Source organism: Oryctolagus cuniculus, chromosome 5 (genome assembly GCF_051225735.1).
Source record: "Oryctolagus cuniculus isolate XC-2025 breed Fujian yellow rabbit chromosome 5, ASM5122573v1, whole genome shotgun sequence".
Lineage (NCBI taxonomy): Eukaryota > Metazoa > Chordata > Mammalia > Lagomorpha > Leporidae > Oryctolagus > Oryctolagus cuniculus.
In genome coordinates, this window is record NC_142871.1 from 99,408,211 (window position 1) to 99,428,910 (window position 20,700).

Here is a 20,700-nt window from a genome sequence, read left to right on the forward strand (position 1 = left end):
AGGCAAAGGAAAATAATTGCAGTTTTCAGTGTTCATTGGGATATTCTGAGAGCTTTCTACAGTAAATTATAGGTATGCGATCAACCTGAAGAAACATCACTCATTCCTATCTGATTTCTGAATATCTCGTGCTCTGTCACCTCTGTTACAAACATAAGACTTAATATCTTTGAATGGATCCTGATCCTTACATATGTTATCCTCTCTTACAATGTTCTGCACCATAAGCTTTGAATGTAAAGCCTAATGCAATCATTATACCTCGAATACATACAATTTCATGTGCAAAACTTCCTACTGTTCAAAGGCTGCTAAATGTGTCTGTGACTGACCCCTATCTAAACTGTCCACTAACAACAGTAGATGGGAAATGGCAACATCTCCAATTTTTTAACACCAGGTTATATACTAGATATTTATCTAGCAATTAACAAAACACACGAATCCCCATTATGAAAAGAAAACAAACATGTAACCCAAATTAATTATGTAGTTGTTACCAGCTTTTCAAGGGGACTCTTCATTTTACAAAGGGAGTCATTACTGATTTTCTTTAAATAGCAAGCTCCGCTAGTGCATAAAAGGTATAATTAGCCCTGCCTAAAGTAGATTGGTACACATTTCAGGAATTGATTCACTGTACAAGGAAATATCAAACTCATGTTTGGCTTACTACATGGAGCATTAGCAAACACCCAGATATTTGGAGAAATCCAGATATTCGACCATGTTTTGTAGTACTCATCCAGATGCTTATTAGCACAATCCACTTGGGGTCTGCAATCATTCTAGCACAGCAGCAGGGTAGAGAAGCAAATACACTGAGATGGCATCTTAATCTGTTTACTACTTATTGGTGGAGAATTTTTGAAATGGTCATCTTCAATGAACATTTTACAAATAATACACACCAGTTTCATTAAATGAAGAGGTTCTCTGTTTGCAATGGGATGAACAACTTGAATTTAAAGGCCTGAAATAAGTACTTTTAAATTGATATGAAAGGTAAGAAGTTATCCAACAAAAAAAGGAATGTACTCCTATTGTTCTCAAAAAGGTGGGGATGAAATACTAAAATGTACTATCTCAGGCCAACAAAGTAAAAACAAACCAAAACAAAATTTTTCACAAGAGCCTAACCTGGTTACCAGAGAGCTCACTTAAACAGTGTAATGCTCATTTGAGCAATGGGAGATGGGAAGACAAAGTGCATCTTATATCTGAATATTTCTGCTATGGACCAGATTATTCATCATTTACAAATAAGCACTCAGAATTCTTGACACAAAGAACTGTTAGTGGTCTGAATAGAAATAGCCTCTTGTTAAAATTTTGGTGAGTGGAATTATTTATGAAAAAAAGGAACTAATTCATCCTAAGAGGTGTATTGAAGCATCACTTGACATATATGGAACCACAAAAAAAGCCTTCGACATTGGCACTTCATTTGGTGGTGCCAAAAGCACTTTGGTAGACCTGTCAGTCTTGAAAGAAGCAAGAGAATGAGACTGAAGACAGTCTTGGCTTTTAGCCAGCCAGGCCTGGGTTGGAATCTTGGTGTGTTATCTTGCACTATTTATTTAGCTACTTGGTAGAATGGAGAGAATGGAAAGTAATACTTATACTGCAAAGTGTTTTTGTTTGCTTTTTCCTTTAAAAAATTAAGATGTTTTGTGATTAATACTTACACATTTTTATGGGGTACATGAAATAATAACTCTTTATTCTCCACTTCCTCAAGTCCCTGGAAACCACCATTCAACTCTGTCTTTATGATTTTTTTTAAAAAAAGATTTATTTATTTATTTGAAGGGCAGAGTTACAGAGAACGAGGAGACTGAGAGAGAGAGAGATCTTCCATCTGCTGGTTCACTCCCCAAAGGGCAGCACAATGGCTGAGGCTGGGCCAGACCAAAGCCAGGATCCAGGAGCTTCTTCTGGGTCTCCCACACAGGTGCAGGAGCCCATGGACTTGGTCCATCTTCCACTGCTTTCTTAGGTGCATTAGCAGGGAGCTGGATTGGAAGTGGAGCAGCTGAGACTTGAACTGGTACCCATTTGGGATGCTGCAGGCAGCAGCTTCACACGCTGTGCCACAATGCTGGCTCCACTATCTCTGTGATTTTTTACTAAGTATCTCACATAAATGGAATCATATAATATTTTCTATGTGTGTGAGACTGGCTTATTTTACTCAGCATATTATCTTCAAGGTTAAACTGTATTTTGTGGCATACATTAGAATTTCTTTTCTTTTTGAGGTTGAATAATCTTTCATTGTCTGCGATGCTATATTTTGCTTATCCATTCATCCATCCATCAACAGACACTTGGTTAGCTTCTCACATCTCAGCCATCATGGTGCCAAGAACATGCATGGACAAAGACCCCTCTGAGATCTTGCTTTCAATTCTTTTAAATGTATTCCAAGAAGTAGAACTGTTATATTAAATGGTAATTCTATTTTTAACTTTTTGAGGACTGCATACTGTTTTTTACAGTGGCTGCACTATGTCATATTATCAATAGCACACACGGGTTCCAATTTCTCTATATTTGGCCAGCTTTTTTTTTTTTTTTTGGCTATTTTCTGTTATTGTGATAGTAGCCATACTAATGAGTGTGAGATGGTGTCTCACTATAGTTTTGATTTGTATTTCTCTAATGTTTAAAGATGTTTCCCTAATGTTTAGAGATGTTGAGAATCTTTTCAAGTGCTTATTGGGCATTTATACATCTTCTTTGGAGAGTCATCTATTTGATTCCTTTGCTCATTTATGAATCAGGTTGTTTGTTTTATTTGTTGCTGAGTTTTAGGAATTATCTATATGTTCCTGATACTAATGCGTTGCCTGATTTGTGGATTATGATTATTTTCTTCCATTCTGTGATTTGCCTTTCTATTCTGCTGATGTCTAACATTTAATTTTTTTTAAAAGTCCAACCTATTTTTTCTTTTGTTGACTGTGAATTTGGTGTCATATCCAAGAGATAATCATAAAATCAATGCCATGAAGCTTCTGTCCTATGGTTTCTTCTAAGAGTTTCATATGTTTTGGTTTTACATTTAAGGCTTTGATACATTTTTAGTTTTTCTGTATGTTTTTAGATAAGGGTTCAACATCATGTTTTTGCACACAGATATCCCACTTCCCTAGCATCTCTTGTTGAAAATACTGTCCTTTCTTCACTGAAACCCCTGTGCAGCAAAAATCATTTAACCATATTGGGTGAGTTTTATTTCTGGGCTCTCTAATCTACTGTCTCTGTCTTTGTATAAATAGCTCATTGTTTTGATCACTGTAGCCTCCTAGTAAGTTTTGAAATGGTGAACTGTAAGTCTTCCAACTTTGTTCTTTTTTCAAAACTTTGACTGTTTTGGGTGTCTTGAAATTATATATGAATTTTATGGATGAGTTTTTCTACTTCTGCAATAATGTCACTGTGATTTGGACAGGGATTGCATTTTATCTATAGAATACTTACAGCAGTACTGATATCTTAATATTAAATCTTCAAATCCATGGGATATGTTTACTTATGGAAATTTTTTAAAATTTTTAGCAGTTTTATAGTTTGCATTATATAAATCTTTTAACTCTTTAGTTAAGCTAATTCCCAAATATTTTATTCTTTTTGATGTTATTACAAATGGAATTTGTATAGAAATTGAGCAATTTTTGTGTTGACTTTGTATCAATATTTTTGTGGAATCTTCAGGGTTTTCTTCATTTATGATCATATAATCTGTAAAGAGAAATAATTTTGCTTGTTCATTTTCAGTCTGGATACCTTTGCTTTCTTTTCGTTGACTAACTGCTCTAGTTAGCACCCCTCAGTGCTATGTTGACTAGGAGTGGCACAAGCAAGCAACCTTGCTTAATCCTTTATCTTACAGGAAAAGCTTTTAGTCTTTTGCTATTGAGTATAATGACAGCTGTAGATTTTTTAAGAGTAGCTTTTGTTATATTGAGGTAGTTTCCTTCTATTTCTTGCTAGTAGAATGCTTTTGTTATGAAAGCATGTTGAATTTTTTTTTAAAATGCCTTTCCTTCATCAATTGAGATGATCCTGCGGCTTTTTTAGTTGATTCTTTTATTATGATATATTAATATTGATTAATTTTTGTATGTTGACTCATTCTTTTATGTCAGGAATAAAAGTCATTTGGTCATGCATACAATACTTCTAACAAGCTGCTGAATTTGGTTTATTAATCCTTTGTTGATGATTTTTATATTGATGTTCATAAGAGATGTTGTTTTGTAGTTTTTTTCTTGTAATGTCCTTTGCTTTGGTATTAATGTATGCTGACCTCATAGAATCACATATTAAGTGTTCCCTTTTTTCAGTTTTTTTTGAAAAATTTGAATAGGATTGTTATTAATTATCCTTCTTCTTCCTCTCCCCCTCCCTTTCTCCTTTTCTTTCTTCTTCTTGTTTTACAGAGATACAGAGAAGGAGAGGTCTTCCATCCACTGGCCCACTCCCCAAATGGCTACAATGCCCAAAGCTGGGCAGATTTGAAGCCAGGAGCCAGGAGCTTTTTCTGGGCCTCCCACATGGGTGCAGGGACTCAAGCACTTGGGTCATCCTCTGCTACCCTCCCAGGCACATTATTAGAGAGCTAGACCTGAAGTGGAGTAGTGGGGACTGAAATGGGTGCCCATATGGGATGCTGGTGTCACAGCTGGGAGCATTACCCATGACACCACAGCACCACCCGTAGTTCTCCTTTAAATGTTTGTTAGAATTCATAGTGACTTCTAGTCCCTGGACCTTTCTTTGAAGATTTTTGATACCGATCCAATCTCCACAGTAGGTAGAGATCCATTAAGATTTTTTATTTCTTCATGATTTTTTTTCTTCATGATTTAGTCTATTCTTGTAGGTTTTATGATTTTAGGAATTTGTATATTCTATCTAGGTTTATCCAGTTTGTTGGTCATCAATTGTTCATGGGATTCTCTTGTAATACTTTTTATTTCTGTAGAATCAGTAATCAGTTGGAACTGAATCAGTAATCAGTTGGAACTGAACCGAACCACTTTCATTTTTTATTTTATTAGTTTGATTCTTCTATATTTCTTAGTTCAGCCAGCCAAAGCTTTGTCTATTTTGATCTTAAAAAAAAAACAACTTTTGTTTTTATTGATTTTATTTATTATTTGTCTGTTTTCTACTTCATTTACTTCATTTATTTATGCTGTAATCTTTATTATTTTTTTTTTGCTAGCTTTGGGATTAGTTTGGCCATTTTTTGCTATTTTTTTAAGTCACAAAGTTAAATTGTTGATTTATTTTGTTTTTTAAAATATATTAATAGCTATAAATTTCTTTTTTTGTTTTTTTTTTTTTTTAAAGATTTATTTTATTCCTTTGAAAGAGAGTTATAGAGAGAGGTAGAGCCAGAGAGAGAGAGAGAGGTCTTCCATCCGCTGGTTCACTCCCCAGATGGCTGCAACGGCCAGAGCTAAGCTGATCCAAAGCCAGGAGCCAGGAGCTTCTTCCAGGTCTCCCACTCGGGTGCAGGGGCCCAAGGACTTGAGCCATCTTCCACTGCTTTCCCAGGCCATAGAAGAGAGCTGGATTGGAAGTGGGGCAGCTGAGACTTGAACTGGCACCCATATGGGACACTGGTGCTGCAGGCGGCGGCTTTAACCCACTGTGCCACAGTGCTGACTCCTAAATTTCTTTTTTTAGCACTGCCTTCACTATGTCACATAAGTTTTGACAGGTTGGGTTTTCGTTTCTATTTATCTCTAAGAATTCTGTAACTTTCCTTTAAATTTATTTTTGGTCCATTGGTTATTTAAGAATGTGTTCAATTTCCACAAAATTTTGAATATTCTAGTGTCTTTATTGGAAAGGCAAAGAGAGCAGGTGAGAGCAAGAGCTAAAGAGACACAGAGAGATGTTTTGTACACTGGTTCACTAACCCCCAGAGGCCCACAAAAGATGACCGAAGCTGGGAGCCTAGAACTTAATACAGGTCTCCTACGTAGGTGGTGGGGACCCAACTACTTGAGCCATTCATTATGTGCCACCTCTCAGGGTGTACATTGGCAGGAATTAGGAATTGGAAGTAGAGTCAGGACTTTACCCCAAGCTCATCCTTTTGGGATATGGGCATCCTAAGTGGCATCTTAACTGCTGCACCAAATGCCTGGCTCCTTCAGTTTTACTTTGGTTACTGATTTTTAAAAATACTATATTTATTAGTTTTTGAGATAACACATTTTTAACTTACATTATAGTCAAAGACTGCTTAGCTCCACCAAATAAAGAGTTCTATAAATAAAAGGCAAAAAGACCATAGTTTAGCATGAAAATAGGCAAGGGCTATACAAGATAATCAAAGGAAAAGATGTTCAACTTCATTCATATAAGGTAAATTTTAAATTTACAAAATCAACGAAAATACAGCATTATATAATTCCTGGCAGTTTGACAAATATTAAAACAAAGTTTGAGAAAACACTGTATTGTATCAAAGTGATATTTACTCAGCTATATTTATAGCAGCACTGTTCACGATAGCCAAAATATGGACTCAACCAATGTTTTCATCATTAGATGACTGGATAAAGAAAATGAGATTTATATGTATATATAATATTGATACATACATACTTACATACAAAATGGAATATTACTCAGCTATAAAACAGAATGAAATTCTATCATTTGAAGCAAAATAGTTGGAACTGGAGGACATCATGTTGAATGAAATAAACATACACATAAAGAAAAATACTGCAAGTTTCCCATTATATGTGGAACTAAAATTAGAAAGAAAGGAAGAGAGAAAGAAAGAAAGGAAAAAGAAAAGAGGAAAAAGATGGCCGACGCCGTGGCTCACTAGGCTAATCCTCCGCCTTGCGGCGCCAACACACTGGGTTCTAGTCCTGGTTGGGGCGCCGGATTCTTTCCCCGTTGCCCCTCTTCCAGGCCAGCTTTCTGCGGTGGTCAGGGAGTGCAGTGGAGGATGGCCCAAGTGCTTGGGCCCTGCACCCCATGGGAGACCAGGAGAAGTACCTGGCTCCTGCCATTGGATCAGCGCGGTGCGCGTGGCCGCGGTGGCCATTGGAGGGTGAACCAACGGCAAAGGAAGACCTTTCTCTCTGTCTCTCTCTCTCACTGTCCATTCTGCCTGTCAAAAAAATAAATAAAAAGAAAAAAGAAAAGAGGAAAAAGAAAAGAGAAAGAAAGGAAGATATGTCTGAGTGTATCATTTTTAATGCAAATACAGTGTTATTGATTTTTTTTTAAGATTTATTTATTTATTTGAAAGGCAGAGTTACAGAGAGGCAGAGAGAGAGAGAGAGAGAGAGAGTCAGTCTTCACCAGGAGCCAGGAGCTTCTTCCAGGTGTCTCTCACAGGTGCAGAGGCCCAAGGACTTGGATCATATTCTATTATTTTCCCAAACCATAGCAGAGAGCTGGATCAGAAGTGGAGCAACTGGGATAAGAACCGGCACACATATGGGTTGCTGGCAATGCAGAAAGTGGCTTTACCACTGTTCCACAGCATGGGTACCAGTGTTACTGATTTTTAACTACATCCCGTTGTGGCTGGAGAAGATACATTGTGTGGTATCCATCTTTTAAAATCTATTCAGATTTAGTTGCAATCTAATGTATGGTAAATCTTGGAGAATGTTTCATGTACATTTGAGTAGGTCATGTTTGCTTGTTTTTGGGTAGGGATTCTGTTTATGTCTATTAAACCTGTTTGGTTTATTTGGTCTTCCATTTCCTCTGCCTCATTTTTCTATCCGTTATAGAGATAGGAGGTTGAAGTCTTCAACTATTATAGAACTGTTTATTTCTTCCTTCAATTTTGTCGCGTTTTGCTTCATATACTTTGAAGGTCAGTTATTAAGTGCATAAATGTTTATAGTTGTTATATCTTCTAACTGTATTGAGCATTTTAACATATATTGTCCTTTTTGAGCTCATAAACCTTTTTTAAATTTAAAGTTTATTTTGACTGATACTGTTGTAGTCATCCTTGCTCTTTGTTTACTATTTGCATGAAATATCTTTCCCCATCCTTTCAATCTATATTTTTGTTTGTTAATCTAAATTGTCACTTGTAGTCAGTGTGTAGTTGAGTCAAGTATTTTGATTCATTCTGCCAAACTGTTGTTTACTTAGAAGTTTTAATAAACTTAAAGTAACTGCTGATAAGGAAGGACTTCCTTTTGTCTTTCTGATATTTGTTTTCTATATATCATATAGCTATTTTTGCTTTTCATTTCCTATAATACTGCCTTTTTCTGTGCTTGGTTGATGTTTTGTAGCACAATGCTTAAATTTTGTTTTCATTTCCTTTTATGTATAATCAATAGCTATTTTATTTGTGGTTGTCATGGGGTATCATATGAACATCCTAAAGTTATAGCACTCTAATTAGAATTTATACAAGGGGCTGTTGCTGTGGTATAGCGGGTAAAGCTGTTGCTTGCAGTGCTGGCATCCCATATGGGTGCTGGTTCGAGTTCCGGCTGCTCCACTTCCTAATCTGCTCCCTGCTATGGCCTGGGAAAGCAGTGAAAGGAGCAAAAATCTTTGGGCCCTTGCACTGACATGGAAGACCTGGGGGGAAGCTACTGGCTCCTGGCTTTGGATCAGCCCAGCTCCAGCCATTGCAGCCAATTGGAGAATGAACCAGTGGATGAAAGACCTCTCTCTCTCTCTTTCTCTCTTGTTCTCACTCTCTGTCTGCCTCTGCCTCTCTGTAACTTTGTCTTTCAAATACATAAATAAATCTTAATAAAAGAATTTATACCAACTTGACTTTAGTAACATAAAAAAATTCTATTCCTTTACATTTCATTTCTACCACTTCCAGTTACTACTGTGACAAAATTATATCTTCACACACTGTGTTCCAAAAAGGGGGAATGGAAGGGGGAGAAGGCCCTTTGAATCCCCTGGAACTCACTTCTGCTGTAGGGGAAGGAGAACAATGGTCAACTGTGTGATCAGAAGCAGAAAAATCTCTGGTGACTGGCGAACAAGATTCCTTCTTCCCACCTGGTCTGTGCAGGTTGTTCCTGGAGCACTTGCACAGCTGCCCAAAAGGGGGCTGCGGGTGGAGGATTAGTAGCTGCTACTGTGCTAAGTGCTGAAATGGATCAAAATTAACTGCAATTTATGGTTCAAACCTTCCCCTGAAAGGTGCCAGCATTTAATAGATTCCAGAGCTCCAAAACATTTCCATCATTTTCTGCCAGTGTACTTGTTGTTTAGGTGTGGACACAGATTACTGCTGCTTTCTACTCTTTCACCTTCCTGAATCCTACTCTGAACTTTTTTTTTTTATTTATTTTTTTATTTTTTGACAGGCAGAGTGGACAGTGAGAGAGAGAGAGACAGACAGACAGAAAGGTCTTCCTTTGCCGTTGGTTCACCCTCCAATGGCCGCCGCTGCCAGCGTGCTGTGGCCGGCACACCGCGCTGATGCGATGGCAGGAGCCAGGTGCTTATCCTGGTCTCCCATGGGGTGCAGGGCCCAAGCACTTGGGCCATCCTCCACTGCACTCCCGGGCCATAGCAGAGAGCTGGCCTGGAAGAGGGGCAACCGGGACAGAATCCGGCGCCCCAACCAGGACTAGAACCCAGTGTGTTGGCGCCACAAGGCGGAGGATTAGCCTAGTGAGCCGCAGCAACAGCCCTTACTCTGAACTTTTGACAGAGGAGCAAACCAAGGCACAGCGACGTCCTAAATCACACAGCTAAAAAGTGGTAGAAGTGGAATTTGAACTCATGGTACCCGGTTAGAGAGAAATAAGAGAACTTTGTACATAGCATGAAGTCTCAATTCATACAACTAAAAAGAATAAACAAGCACATTAACACAGGTATTTATTTAGCTTGTAACTGAGGAAAGTTTAAAGGCTACAAGTTGAGAAGTGGCATTCAAAGTTGGATGACGACGATGGGACCTTTCCCTCTGCGGTGTGGGACAGAGCTGAAATCTTCACAGGGCCGGCGCCGTGGCTCACTAGGCTAATCCTCCGCCTTGCGGCGCCGGCACCCCGGGTTCTAGTCCCGGTTGGGGCGCTGGATTCTGTCCCGGTTGCCCCTCTTCCAGGCCAGCTCTCTGCGGTGGTCAGGGAGTGCAGTGGAGGATGGCCCAAGTGCTTGGGCCCTGCACCCCATGGGAGACCAGGATAAGTACCTGGCTCCTGCCATCACATCAGCGCGATGTGCCGGCCACAGCACGCTGGCCGCTGCGGCCATTGGAGGGTGAACCAATGGCAAAGGAAGACCTTTCTCTCTGTCTCTCTCTCTCTCTCACTGTCCACTCTGCCTGTCAAAAAAAAAAAAATCTTCACAGAGGCCTCATGAGAGGAGGAAGAGAAGGTCTACAGCAATGGCCTGCACCTCGTAAACCAGTGCCCTCAGGAAACAATTAGCTGGGACAGTGGATGTCAGCAAGAGTTCTGGAAATCTGTCTAGGAGCAGTCTTCCTATTGAGTGCTCTTTGTCAGATACGAAGGTGCTTTTTCCTTGCATAGGAGAATAATACTTTAAAAATCAGTAAATCGTTGAACATATTTTGAAAGATTAAAATAAAATAAAAAGGACAGTTATGGAAAAGTATACAATTGTGTTGTATGATTTATATATAATTCTGAATCTACTCCTCTGATCTTACATTAAAAATGTACAAAATGACTTTATTATAAAATTTTACAAACATTTTGAAAGCCATTCCTGTTGCCGTTTGGTGGGTAATTTCTTTTTTAGATTTCTTTCTTTCTTTATTTTGAAAACATCATAGAGAGAAATGTTCTATCAGAGAGACCTTCTATCTGCTAGTTCATTTCCCATTAGCCAGGGCTGGGCCAGGCCAAAACCAGGATCCAGGAGCTTCAGGTTTTCCACAAGGGTCGCAAGGCACAAACAATGGGCCATCTTCTGCTGCTTTTTCCAGCCCAGTAGCAGGAAGCTGGATTGGAAGTGAAGCAGGTGGGATTTGAATCAGTACCGCATGGGATGCCAAGCATCAAAGACGGAGGCTTAACCCACCACACCACAACACTGGCCCTGAAGGGTAATTCTTTATGCTCCATCTTGGTAACTAAAAGCATTGCTAGTCAGAACTGTGTACTATGAATGCTGTTTGATCAGATGTTCAGAGACGAGATCAATTTTGAAATCAGATTAATTCTCTTAAACATACATGGTAAAAGAAAATAATTAAGAGATTCCCCAGGGGCTAGTGCTGTGGTATGTTGTGTTAAGCCTCCCTTCTGCAGCACTGGCATCCCATATGGGCACTGCTTGAAGTCCAGGCTGCTCCACCTACAATGCTTGGGCCCCTATACCCATGTGAGAGACCAGGATGAAGCTCCTGGCTCCTGGCTTTGATCTGGCCTAGCCTCCGCTGTTATAGCCATTTGGGGAGTGAACCAGCAGATGGAATATCTCTCTCCTTCGCTCTATCTTTCCCTCTCTCTTGTAATTCTGATTTCAAATAAGTAGATAAATAAATCCTAAAAAAGATTCCCCAAATCATTAAGTTTGCTTATGGCTTTTTTTTTTTTTTTTTTTTTTTTAGTATTCTACAACCAATTGAATGTTTAAGGTGTACTATGTTAACACATTGTGAAAAAGAATTAAAATATACAGTCTTTTCCAATTTATCAATTGTGAGCTAAAGAAAAAAAAAGAAAAGCACAGGTCATGTTTATAAAAATTTTGAAGAAAATATTGGTGAAGAATAACACCCATAAATCTGAGCTCTGCATATTTCTAGGTAGGCTTTAAAACACACACACACCCTGACAATGTACCACTGTAGCACAAAATAGGGGGATTGACACACTTTCTCCTCAAGGAAAAACCGTGTGGAAGCATCTTTATGAGAACATTTATCTGTAGCACTACCTACACTGCTCAGAACAAATGCCTCACTTGTGCAGGGGTCTCCTCTCTACTTTGCCAAATCCAAAGGCATTTAAGATAGACAACATCTGTATTTTTACCTATTAAAATACATTCAAGTTACTAAAATCTAATCAATTGTTCACTGCTCAACGAGTTTTAGAAGTCAAGAAAATAATCATTTTTGGATTTCGTAATTGGATTTCATAACTTCTCATTGCTAGTAAGTTTCTAAAGGGTCCAATTTCAACCAACAGGTTGGACCCTTTAGAAACTTACTAGTAGTGAGAAAATTCATATTTCAGAGATTTGGAGGATGTAAGCCTAACATTTTGGATCTTGAATTAATTATGAAATAAACTTTTATATGGAATTCCAATTGATTGATTTGTCGCTAATATGTGTCACTAGTCACCCAGTAGATTCAGTTTTTCATGTTCCCAGTTCCAAAAACCAGATTCATACTTTTGATCTAAAAATCCTATTGGAAGTTATATACGTGGATCTAAAAGTGAGCTGTGCCCCAGACCTTCAGCTCAGGTCATTTGTAACCATCAAGGGGCAGACAAGGCTAAAAGCTCACTTGATACCCAAATGGAAATCTTGTAAATGGAACAAATTGCCAACATGCTTTTTTGGTCTGTCTGTTCTCTACCCTGGGTTTTGAAACAGTAGCCTCAATGTTAGCAATATACTGCCAAGTACAATGTGTATGGAAACAAATTGAAATAGATTTGTTCCAGACTCAAAAATGGTTTCTTCTTAATATTGGACTGTGATACAATTAAGAAGCTCAAGCGAAAACGCCATGTGAAATTAAAGGGAGCACAAGCATCCGCCATCCTCCCAGGTTATATGAATTGAAATCTTCCAGCTTCCACCTTCATAGTAATAAAATTTTTTAATGTTAAATGGTTATTGCTGTACATAACCAATCTCTGTTTATTAGGGCTCATAAAAAATCTCTTACTCCATCTCTCCCTTCCTCTGTATTCCACTAGGCTTTATAGCAGTGAGTTGTTCCAGTTTATAGTTCATCCAGACAGTTCTGGGATTGACAAATCTAATTATTTTGGACTAAGGGAATAGGTCAAAATGGATGTAAATGAAGCAAACTTTCAATCACATGTGATTTGAGTATATGGTGCTAATAGTCTGGTTGTAACAGAAAGTATAAGAGCTTAAAAGGCCCAGAATAATTCAGTCTAAAATATCTTGGATCTTTTTCCATCATAAAGTGAATTGAGCAATTCTGTTCACTAGAAGATTGACAGCATAATGGAAACAGAGCAAACTGCAGAATTTCTCACCAGGTAAGTGCATTAGTAGCAAAACTCATAATGCAGTCTGTTGGTTGAAAAGAGCATGAAAGAGCCTTCTGTTTTCTTATGAGGTGCCATATTCTCATAGTTCTTGGCCAATTATACTTAACTACTGCCAAATTGCAGCTATTGGAAAATGTTCAACCCTGTTGCCTTGAGCAATATTATAAAAGACCTCATAGATACTGATTCTTTCTTATAATTTGCTTATCAGCAAAGATAAATGTAATTAAAACTGCTTACAAATATTTCCTCCCATTTATCATGCACCTACAACACAATATATTTATGTATAATAGCAATTCTGAATGAATATTTATGTTTTTGAGTATTAACTAAGAGTTAAATTGGAGGGCAAATGTTTTGATGATCTTTGAAACTTTTATAATTTACAACAGCACTCTTTTTCCTAAGTAGAGCTTTTTGTGGGATAAAGAGGCATAGCATAAATGTTATAGACAGTTCTTATACTATATAAACTTTACATACACTCTTGTTCATCCATTTCACTTACCAAAATCAAGAGACAACTTGAGGCCAACTTTGTGTGCTCAGGGATGGTAGAAAACACTGACAAAATCAAGCAACCAAAGACAAGGAGAAAACTGTAAAACAACAACAAGAAAAGAAAAATGTGATAAGAATCTTGATTTATGACTGCTGACTTAATTTCTTATTTCTAATGAACAAAGCACCAAACTCATTGGAATGGGCAAGAGTTAAATCACTACAACTATTTTCAATAGCAAAATACAATACGAGACACAGTGCAGATGGGGCTCATTTTTGAATTTATTGATGAGAATGTCACTTGTGGGTTCATGTATGTGTTTGTTATTGAATGTTCACATCTAAGAATCCCTAAATTCCCATACAATCTTTTCCCCAAGCAGAGGTCATGAGAAAAGGCCAGAAAGTGTGTTCTTGCTCTCCCTATAGGGCAGAACATGCTGAAGTCATTCTCTTTTCAAAGAGACAGAATCTGCCTCATACTGGGCAGCACTGGTAAATCACCAACCGTGGCTCATGTGTCAGAGTCTCATATTTCTTGTGGGCACTCATTTGTTATTCCTTCATATTAATAATTAGATTAGAAAAGGGAGGGATGATTTTCCCGCCTGCCCATGCACTTTTCATTTCTTTTCAATCAAATTGCTATTCAGGCTACAGTGATAGCGAGCACAAGTCAGAAGCAAGCATTTTCTACAAAACAATCTGCAGACATTTTTATTCCTAGAAACAGGGAACTCCAGGGTCAAGTGGGGAGGGGAGTTCCCAAGGAAAATGTCAAATAAAAGGGAAGGTTCTATTTCAAATATAAATTACTTAAGATGCAAGATCAAAAAAAAAAAAAAAAAAAAACTAAGAAAATTCTGAGTTACTTATTCTAGGTCATATTTTTTCCTTTTACTCATCTCTGGGAAATCCATACAATAAGCTTCTTCAAAATATCATTTCCATGTTTCCCCATATGGCAATAGAGTTAGTCCCTGCCTCCTCTTCGCTTGCATTGAATAGTCTTACAAGTCTTTCTACCACATTTCACCAGGAGTTCAGAAGAGCCTACAGCCAGGGATTAGCTAATCGTTACTTAGGTAAAATATCTGGTTCCTCATTCCTGTTTTTGTAATCAAGTTTTATTGACACATAGGCACACACATTACTTTATGCATTGTGTATAGCTGTTTTCATTCTGTAATTGCAGAAGTGAATAGTTGCCACAAGAGAGTACGGCCTACAACACTACAATATTTGCTATCTGGCTTTGCAGAGAAAAATGTTGTCCTACTCTCACATTGTCTTTTCACTTTAATGTCTTTTTACATAGCCCAACTCAGTACTGGAGTGAAAGCTCATATTTGCTCATATTTCTACATGTTAGTAATTACTAACAGTCCTAGAAGGCTTCCTCAAAGCTTGATACTGTGCTACGCCCCTTTCACACACATTTCCCACAATATGCTCACAAATTTATGGAGTCGAAATATCACTATCCCATTTTAAAGATATGAAAACCGAGAATTACTGAACATTTTCTAACTCATGCAAGGCCATGTAGCAGGAAGAGAATTCAAGCCCTGAAGCCAGGCTACCCATGGTGTTACTCAATGATCACGCACAAATAAGAATGGCACTAACATTCCTGGGCCAGCATGAATTTTGAGGATATTTCTGTATCTCCTCAAAGTGAGACAGAACTAGTTGCTATTCTAAATAGAAGTGTCCAAGGGGAAAGTATCTACTCATGAAAAAAACCCTAGTGCACAAGGCTAATAACGATTCATCATGCTTCTGACTTACGCATCTAATGCTTTAGGGTGCTTTGGATTACACTTTGAATTGGAGCCAAGAGACTCTAGGTTGTAAAGAAGTAGTCACAATCCAGAAAATCAACCTGACTCCAGAACCATCAATGAGAAAATAAAATTCAGAGGCGGGAAGACCTTTCTCTCTGTCTCTCTCTCTCTGTCTAACTCTGCCTTTCAAAAAAAAAAAAAAAGTATTTGGGAGGTCAATACGGTATCAACTAAGGATAGTGAAAAATGCTTCCCTTCTGGTGAGTGCCTGCTACCTGGCTATCTCCCTCCTCCTCCCCAACTTGAGGCTAGATCCTCTAGAAAATAGTAGAGACAGTGAGCAGGAGACTATTTAATTACTATAACTTATTCCTCCAAGAGAATTCCATTGATTTCTGTGTTCAAAGTAGATCGTATTCCTAGTGCCTTCTTCATTCATATTCGGATGCTGTTTAATCTTTTTCTTTCATATCACTACTTTTCCCATTTTCTGTGATAACATTATTTTCCTCTTTAAAATGAGTAGCTTCTTTTTTTTTGAAAATTTCACTTATTTAAATAAGAAATTCTTTTACCAAAACAATTCAATGATAGTGATTAGGCAGGATTTTAATGTCCAAGGTACTGGTAAGCACTCTCTATTGAGCAGGAAAACTTTTTAAAAAATTTTCTTTAAGGTATAAAAGTTTCACGTATTACATGTATACAGAATTAGGTTGTTTCTTATCAACATTCTGTCACTGCTACAGAAGCTCATCTGTAGACTACAAGCCAAAGGCTTCTGTTGCTCTGGCTACCTGAGAGGATATGGATGGCCACATATACATTAATTAATTTGCTCATTTATTCATTCAGCAATTCATTCATCCATCCAACCACTCAGCCATTTATCCAATCAGCAAATATTGATTAAATATACAAGCTAGGCTGAGCCATGGTGATACAGCAATAAACAAGATCACAGTTCAAAGCCTATTGAGACAGACTGAGAACTAACTGGATCTAAACTGAAAATTATGAGTGATGATTGCAATGATAGGGGAAATACAGGAGCTGACAGGAGCATACAAGAGAAGAAGGTCTAGGCAGGACTGGCTGTTGAATTTGTAGAACCCAGTAAAAACAGCAATGTGGGGTCTCTTGTTAAAAAGTTATTAAGAATATTAAGATAACAATAGAGCTGAACCCAGTGTGGCATCCTTCTACCTGTGGCTTCATGCAACCCCATAGACTGCATACCCATGAAGCCAGACCTGCAGTTAGGGAAAACTTCCCGCAGTAAATACCGAGTAAGCTGAGTCCTGCAGGCCAGCAGCACTTGGGACAATGGTTGGTGATGAGCACTATAGTCCAGGAGAATGCATGAGTGAAGGCTAGATATAAGCGCATCACTGGCCGGCGCCGCGGCTCACTAGGCTAATCCTCCACCTTGTGGTGCCGGCACACTGGATTCTAGTCCCACTCGGGGCGCCAGATTCTGTCCCGGTTGCCCCTCTTCCAGGCCAGCTCTCTGCTGTGGCCAGGGAGTGCAGTGGAGGATGGCCCAAGTGTTTGGGCCCTGCACCCCATGGGAGACCAGGATAAGTACCTGGCTCCTGCCATCGGATCAGCGCGGTGCACCGGCCACGGCGGCCATTGGAGGGTGAACCAACAGCAAAAGGAAGATCTTTCTGTCTGTCTCTCTCTCTCTCTCACTGTCCACTCTGCCTGTCAAAAAAAAAAAAAAATAAGCACATCACTAGAATTTACTAATTAATTAATAAATTAGAATTACACCTGCTAGCTAGCTTATTCCACAATATCTGAGAAATATAAGGAAGGTCACTCCTGTGAATGAATTAGTTTATGTGTATGGCAATCATCTCAATTTAACAGAACACATGTATTGCATACCCATTTTAAAAGACACCATATCGGAGGAGAGGGCAAGATGGACATTCGGAGGCACATGGGAAAAATAGATTGTTAATAGATTGTTAATAAGCAGAGGGGATACAAGCGGTGACAGAATCATGAGAGGTTCACTGCAAAGTAGCCCAGGAGTCTACCAGAGATTGCTCGGGGCCACACTAAGGAGCAGAGAGGAAGGAGAAGTCGTGGAGGTGCAGTGAGGATGCAGAGGACAGACCTAACGAGGAGAATGGCTCCACCCTGCTGCAGTGAACCAGGTGAGAGGTCATGAGTCCATGGAGCTGTGGATAACTGCAGGTGGGGAAGTTTGGCAAACTGTGTTTGAAGCTCCAAGCAGGAAAAGGAGAAATTGTAGGGAAGCACGCAGAGAGTTTGGGCATGCCATGGCCTATCTGTGTCTCCCTCTCCCCACAAGCGGACCAACAGCAGGCAGGGAGAAGCCATATTGATTGTTTTACATTTTTGAGTGTAAACAGGGGCTGCTCTGTTAGCCTCCAGTGCACACACCCATCAGTTGTGGGGGCCACCTCACAATATGCCCCACCCGGGGAACAAAAATCACAACATTCCAGAGTGATTCCTCCCCACCATGCAAGCTGTACAACAAGGAGTAGTCCTAAACAACAAAAACCTGAGTTCATTTCACACACCAGTGAGAAGGGAGTCTGGTCCCAGTAGGCGGGGCTTAGTGCACCAAAGCCCTGGTACCCATCTCCTTCACAATCTAGAAGTAAAGAGGGATCCAGGAGGCGGGGCTGCATGCTTCCACTTGCAATACACAGACACATAGCAGCTCATAGCAGAGGGAAATTGCACCACAGACACAGTCACAATTTAAAGATAAAATCAACCAGAAATGCCAAAGAACAAATGAGAAATCCCGAGTAAGAATAAGGAAGACCCTATGAACTTTCCAAAGGAACAACACAATTCTTCAGTAATGGAGGCTGAAGAAGAAGAGATAGAGGATATGCCAGAAAAGGAATTCAGAAAATTAATAGTCAGATTACTTAGAAGCAATCAGAAACAAATTCATGGTCTAAATGAAAAGTGCTCCCAAGAAATTGAGATTTCCAGAATGAAATACTGGAAATGAGGAATTCAATAGACTAAATAAAAAATACAGTGGAAAGTCTTAGCAACAGAATAAATGAGACAGAAGAAAGAATATCAGAACTATAAGACAAATTTCTGTAAATAATATCATCAGACCAAATATAAGAAGAAATCAGAAAATTAAAAATCACAGTTGGCTATTTAAAAGATTCTATAAAACATCCCAACTTACGGATCCTAGGAATTCCGAAAGGTGTGGAAAGAGAAAAAGGATTAGAAGGCTTTCTTAATGAAATAATAAAAGAGGACTTCCCCAATCTGGAGAAAGAAAGAGACATCCAAGTACAAGAATTATACAGAACTCCCAATAGATACAACCAGAAAAGAACTTCACCACTACACATTGTAGCAAAACTCACCTCAGTGAAACACAGAGAAAGATCTTAAAATGCACATGAGAGAAATGACAAATCACATTCAGAGAAAATGCAATTAGACTCACTCTTGAGTTCTCACTGTAAACCCTACAGGCAAAGAGACAATGGTGAGACATATTCCAAGGCCTAAGAGAAAAAAAAACTGTCAACCCAGAATATTGTATCCTGTAAAACTCTCATTATGAATGGAGAAATAAGGATCTTCCACAATAAGCAGAAATTGAAAGGATTTGTAACTACTTACCCAGCCCTACAAAAGATGCTCAAGGAAGCACTACACACAGAAACACAGAAACAGGAACATCACTACAAAAGAAGATAAACACACAAAACGACCCAGCAAAAGTACAAATGAAAGAAAAAATACATAAACAGGCCTATTTAAGAAAACATGGCAGGGCAAAGACAGCATTTAACAATAGTAACACAGAATGTAAATGATCTCAACTCCCCAGTTAAAAGAAACAGACTGGCTTCCCAACAAAGAAAAGCCCAGGACCAGATGGATTCACTGCTGAATTCTACCAGACATTTAAAGAAGAACTAACTCCAATTCTTCTCAAACTATTCAGAACAATCGAAGAAGAGGGAATCCTCCCAAATTCTTTCTATGAAGCCAGCATCACCTTAATTCCTAAGCCGGAAAAAGATGCAGCACTGAAAGAGAATTACAGACCAATATCCCTGATGAACACAGATGCAAAAATCCTCAATAAAATTCTCCCCAATAGAATGCAACAACACATCAGAAAGATCATCCACTCAGACCAAGTGGGATTTATCCCTGGTATGCAGGGATGGTTTAATGTGCGCAAGACAATCAATGTGATACACCACATTAACAGACTGCAGAAGAAAAACCATATGATTATCTCAATAGATGCCGAGAAAGCATTTGATAAAATACAACACCCGTTCATGATGAAAACTCTAAGCAAACTGGGTTTGGAAGGAACATTCCTCAATACAATCAAAGCAATCTATGAAAAACCCACAGCCAACATCCTATTGAATGGGGAAAAGTTGGAAGCATTTCCACTGAGATCTGGTACCAGACAGGGATGTCCACTCTCACCCCTGCTATTCAATATAGTTCTGGAGGTTCTAGCCAGAGCTATTAGGCAAGAAAAAGAAATTAAAGGGATACAAATTGGGAAGGAAGAACTCAAACTATCCCTCTTTGCAGATGACATTATTCTGTATTTAGGGGACCCAAAGAACTCTACTAAGAGATTATTGGAACTCATAGAAGAGTTTGGCAAAGTAGCAGGATATAAAATCAATGCACAAAAATCAACAGCCTTTGTATACGCAGACAATGCCATGGCTGAGGAAGAACTTCTTTTTTTTTTTTTTTTTTTTTTTTGACAGGCAGAGTGGACAGTGAGAGAGAGACAGAGAGAGAAAGGTCTTCCTTTGCCGTTGGTTCACCCTCCAATGGCCGCCGCTGCAGCCGGCGCACCGCGCTGATCCTGGCAGGAGCCAGGAGCCAGGTGCTTTTCCTGGTCTCCCATGGGGTGCAGGGCCCAAGCACCTGGGCCATCCTCCACTGCACTCCCTGGCCATAGCAGAGAGCTGGCCTGGAAGAGGGGCAACCGGGACAGAATCCGGCGCCCCAACCGGGACTAGAACCCGGTGTGCCGGCGCCGCAAGGTGGAGGATTAGCCTATTGAGCCACGGCGCCGGCTCTTGAGGAAGAACTTCTAAGATCAATCCCATTCACAATAGCTACAAAAACAATCAAATACCTTGGAATAAACTTAACCAAGGACGTTA

General features: G+C 39.1%; 1 protein-coding gene across 4 annotated transcripts in view; it reads right to left on the reverse strand.

Moving 5' to 3' along the window:
- The window catches only part of KCNQ5 (potassium voltage-gated channel subfamily Q member 5), a 639,793-nt gene that overhangs the window by 216,573 nt on the left and 402,520 nt on the right, over nt 1-20,700 (reverse strand). For all 4 annotated transcript variants that reach the window (XM_051854552.3, XM_051854551.3, XM_051854550.3 and 1 more), the window contains exon 2: nt 13,738-13,828. In XM_051854552.3, coding sequence (XP_051710512.2) covers nt 13,738-13,828 — 91 coding nt within the window. The remainder of the gene's footprint in view (nt 1-13,737; nt 13,829-20,700) is intronic.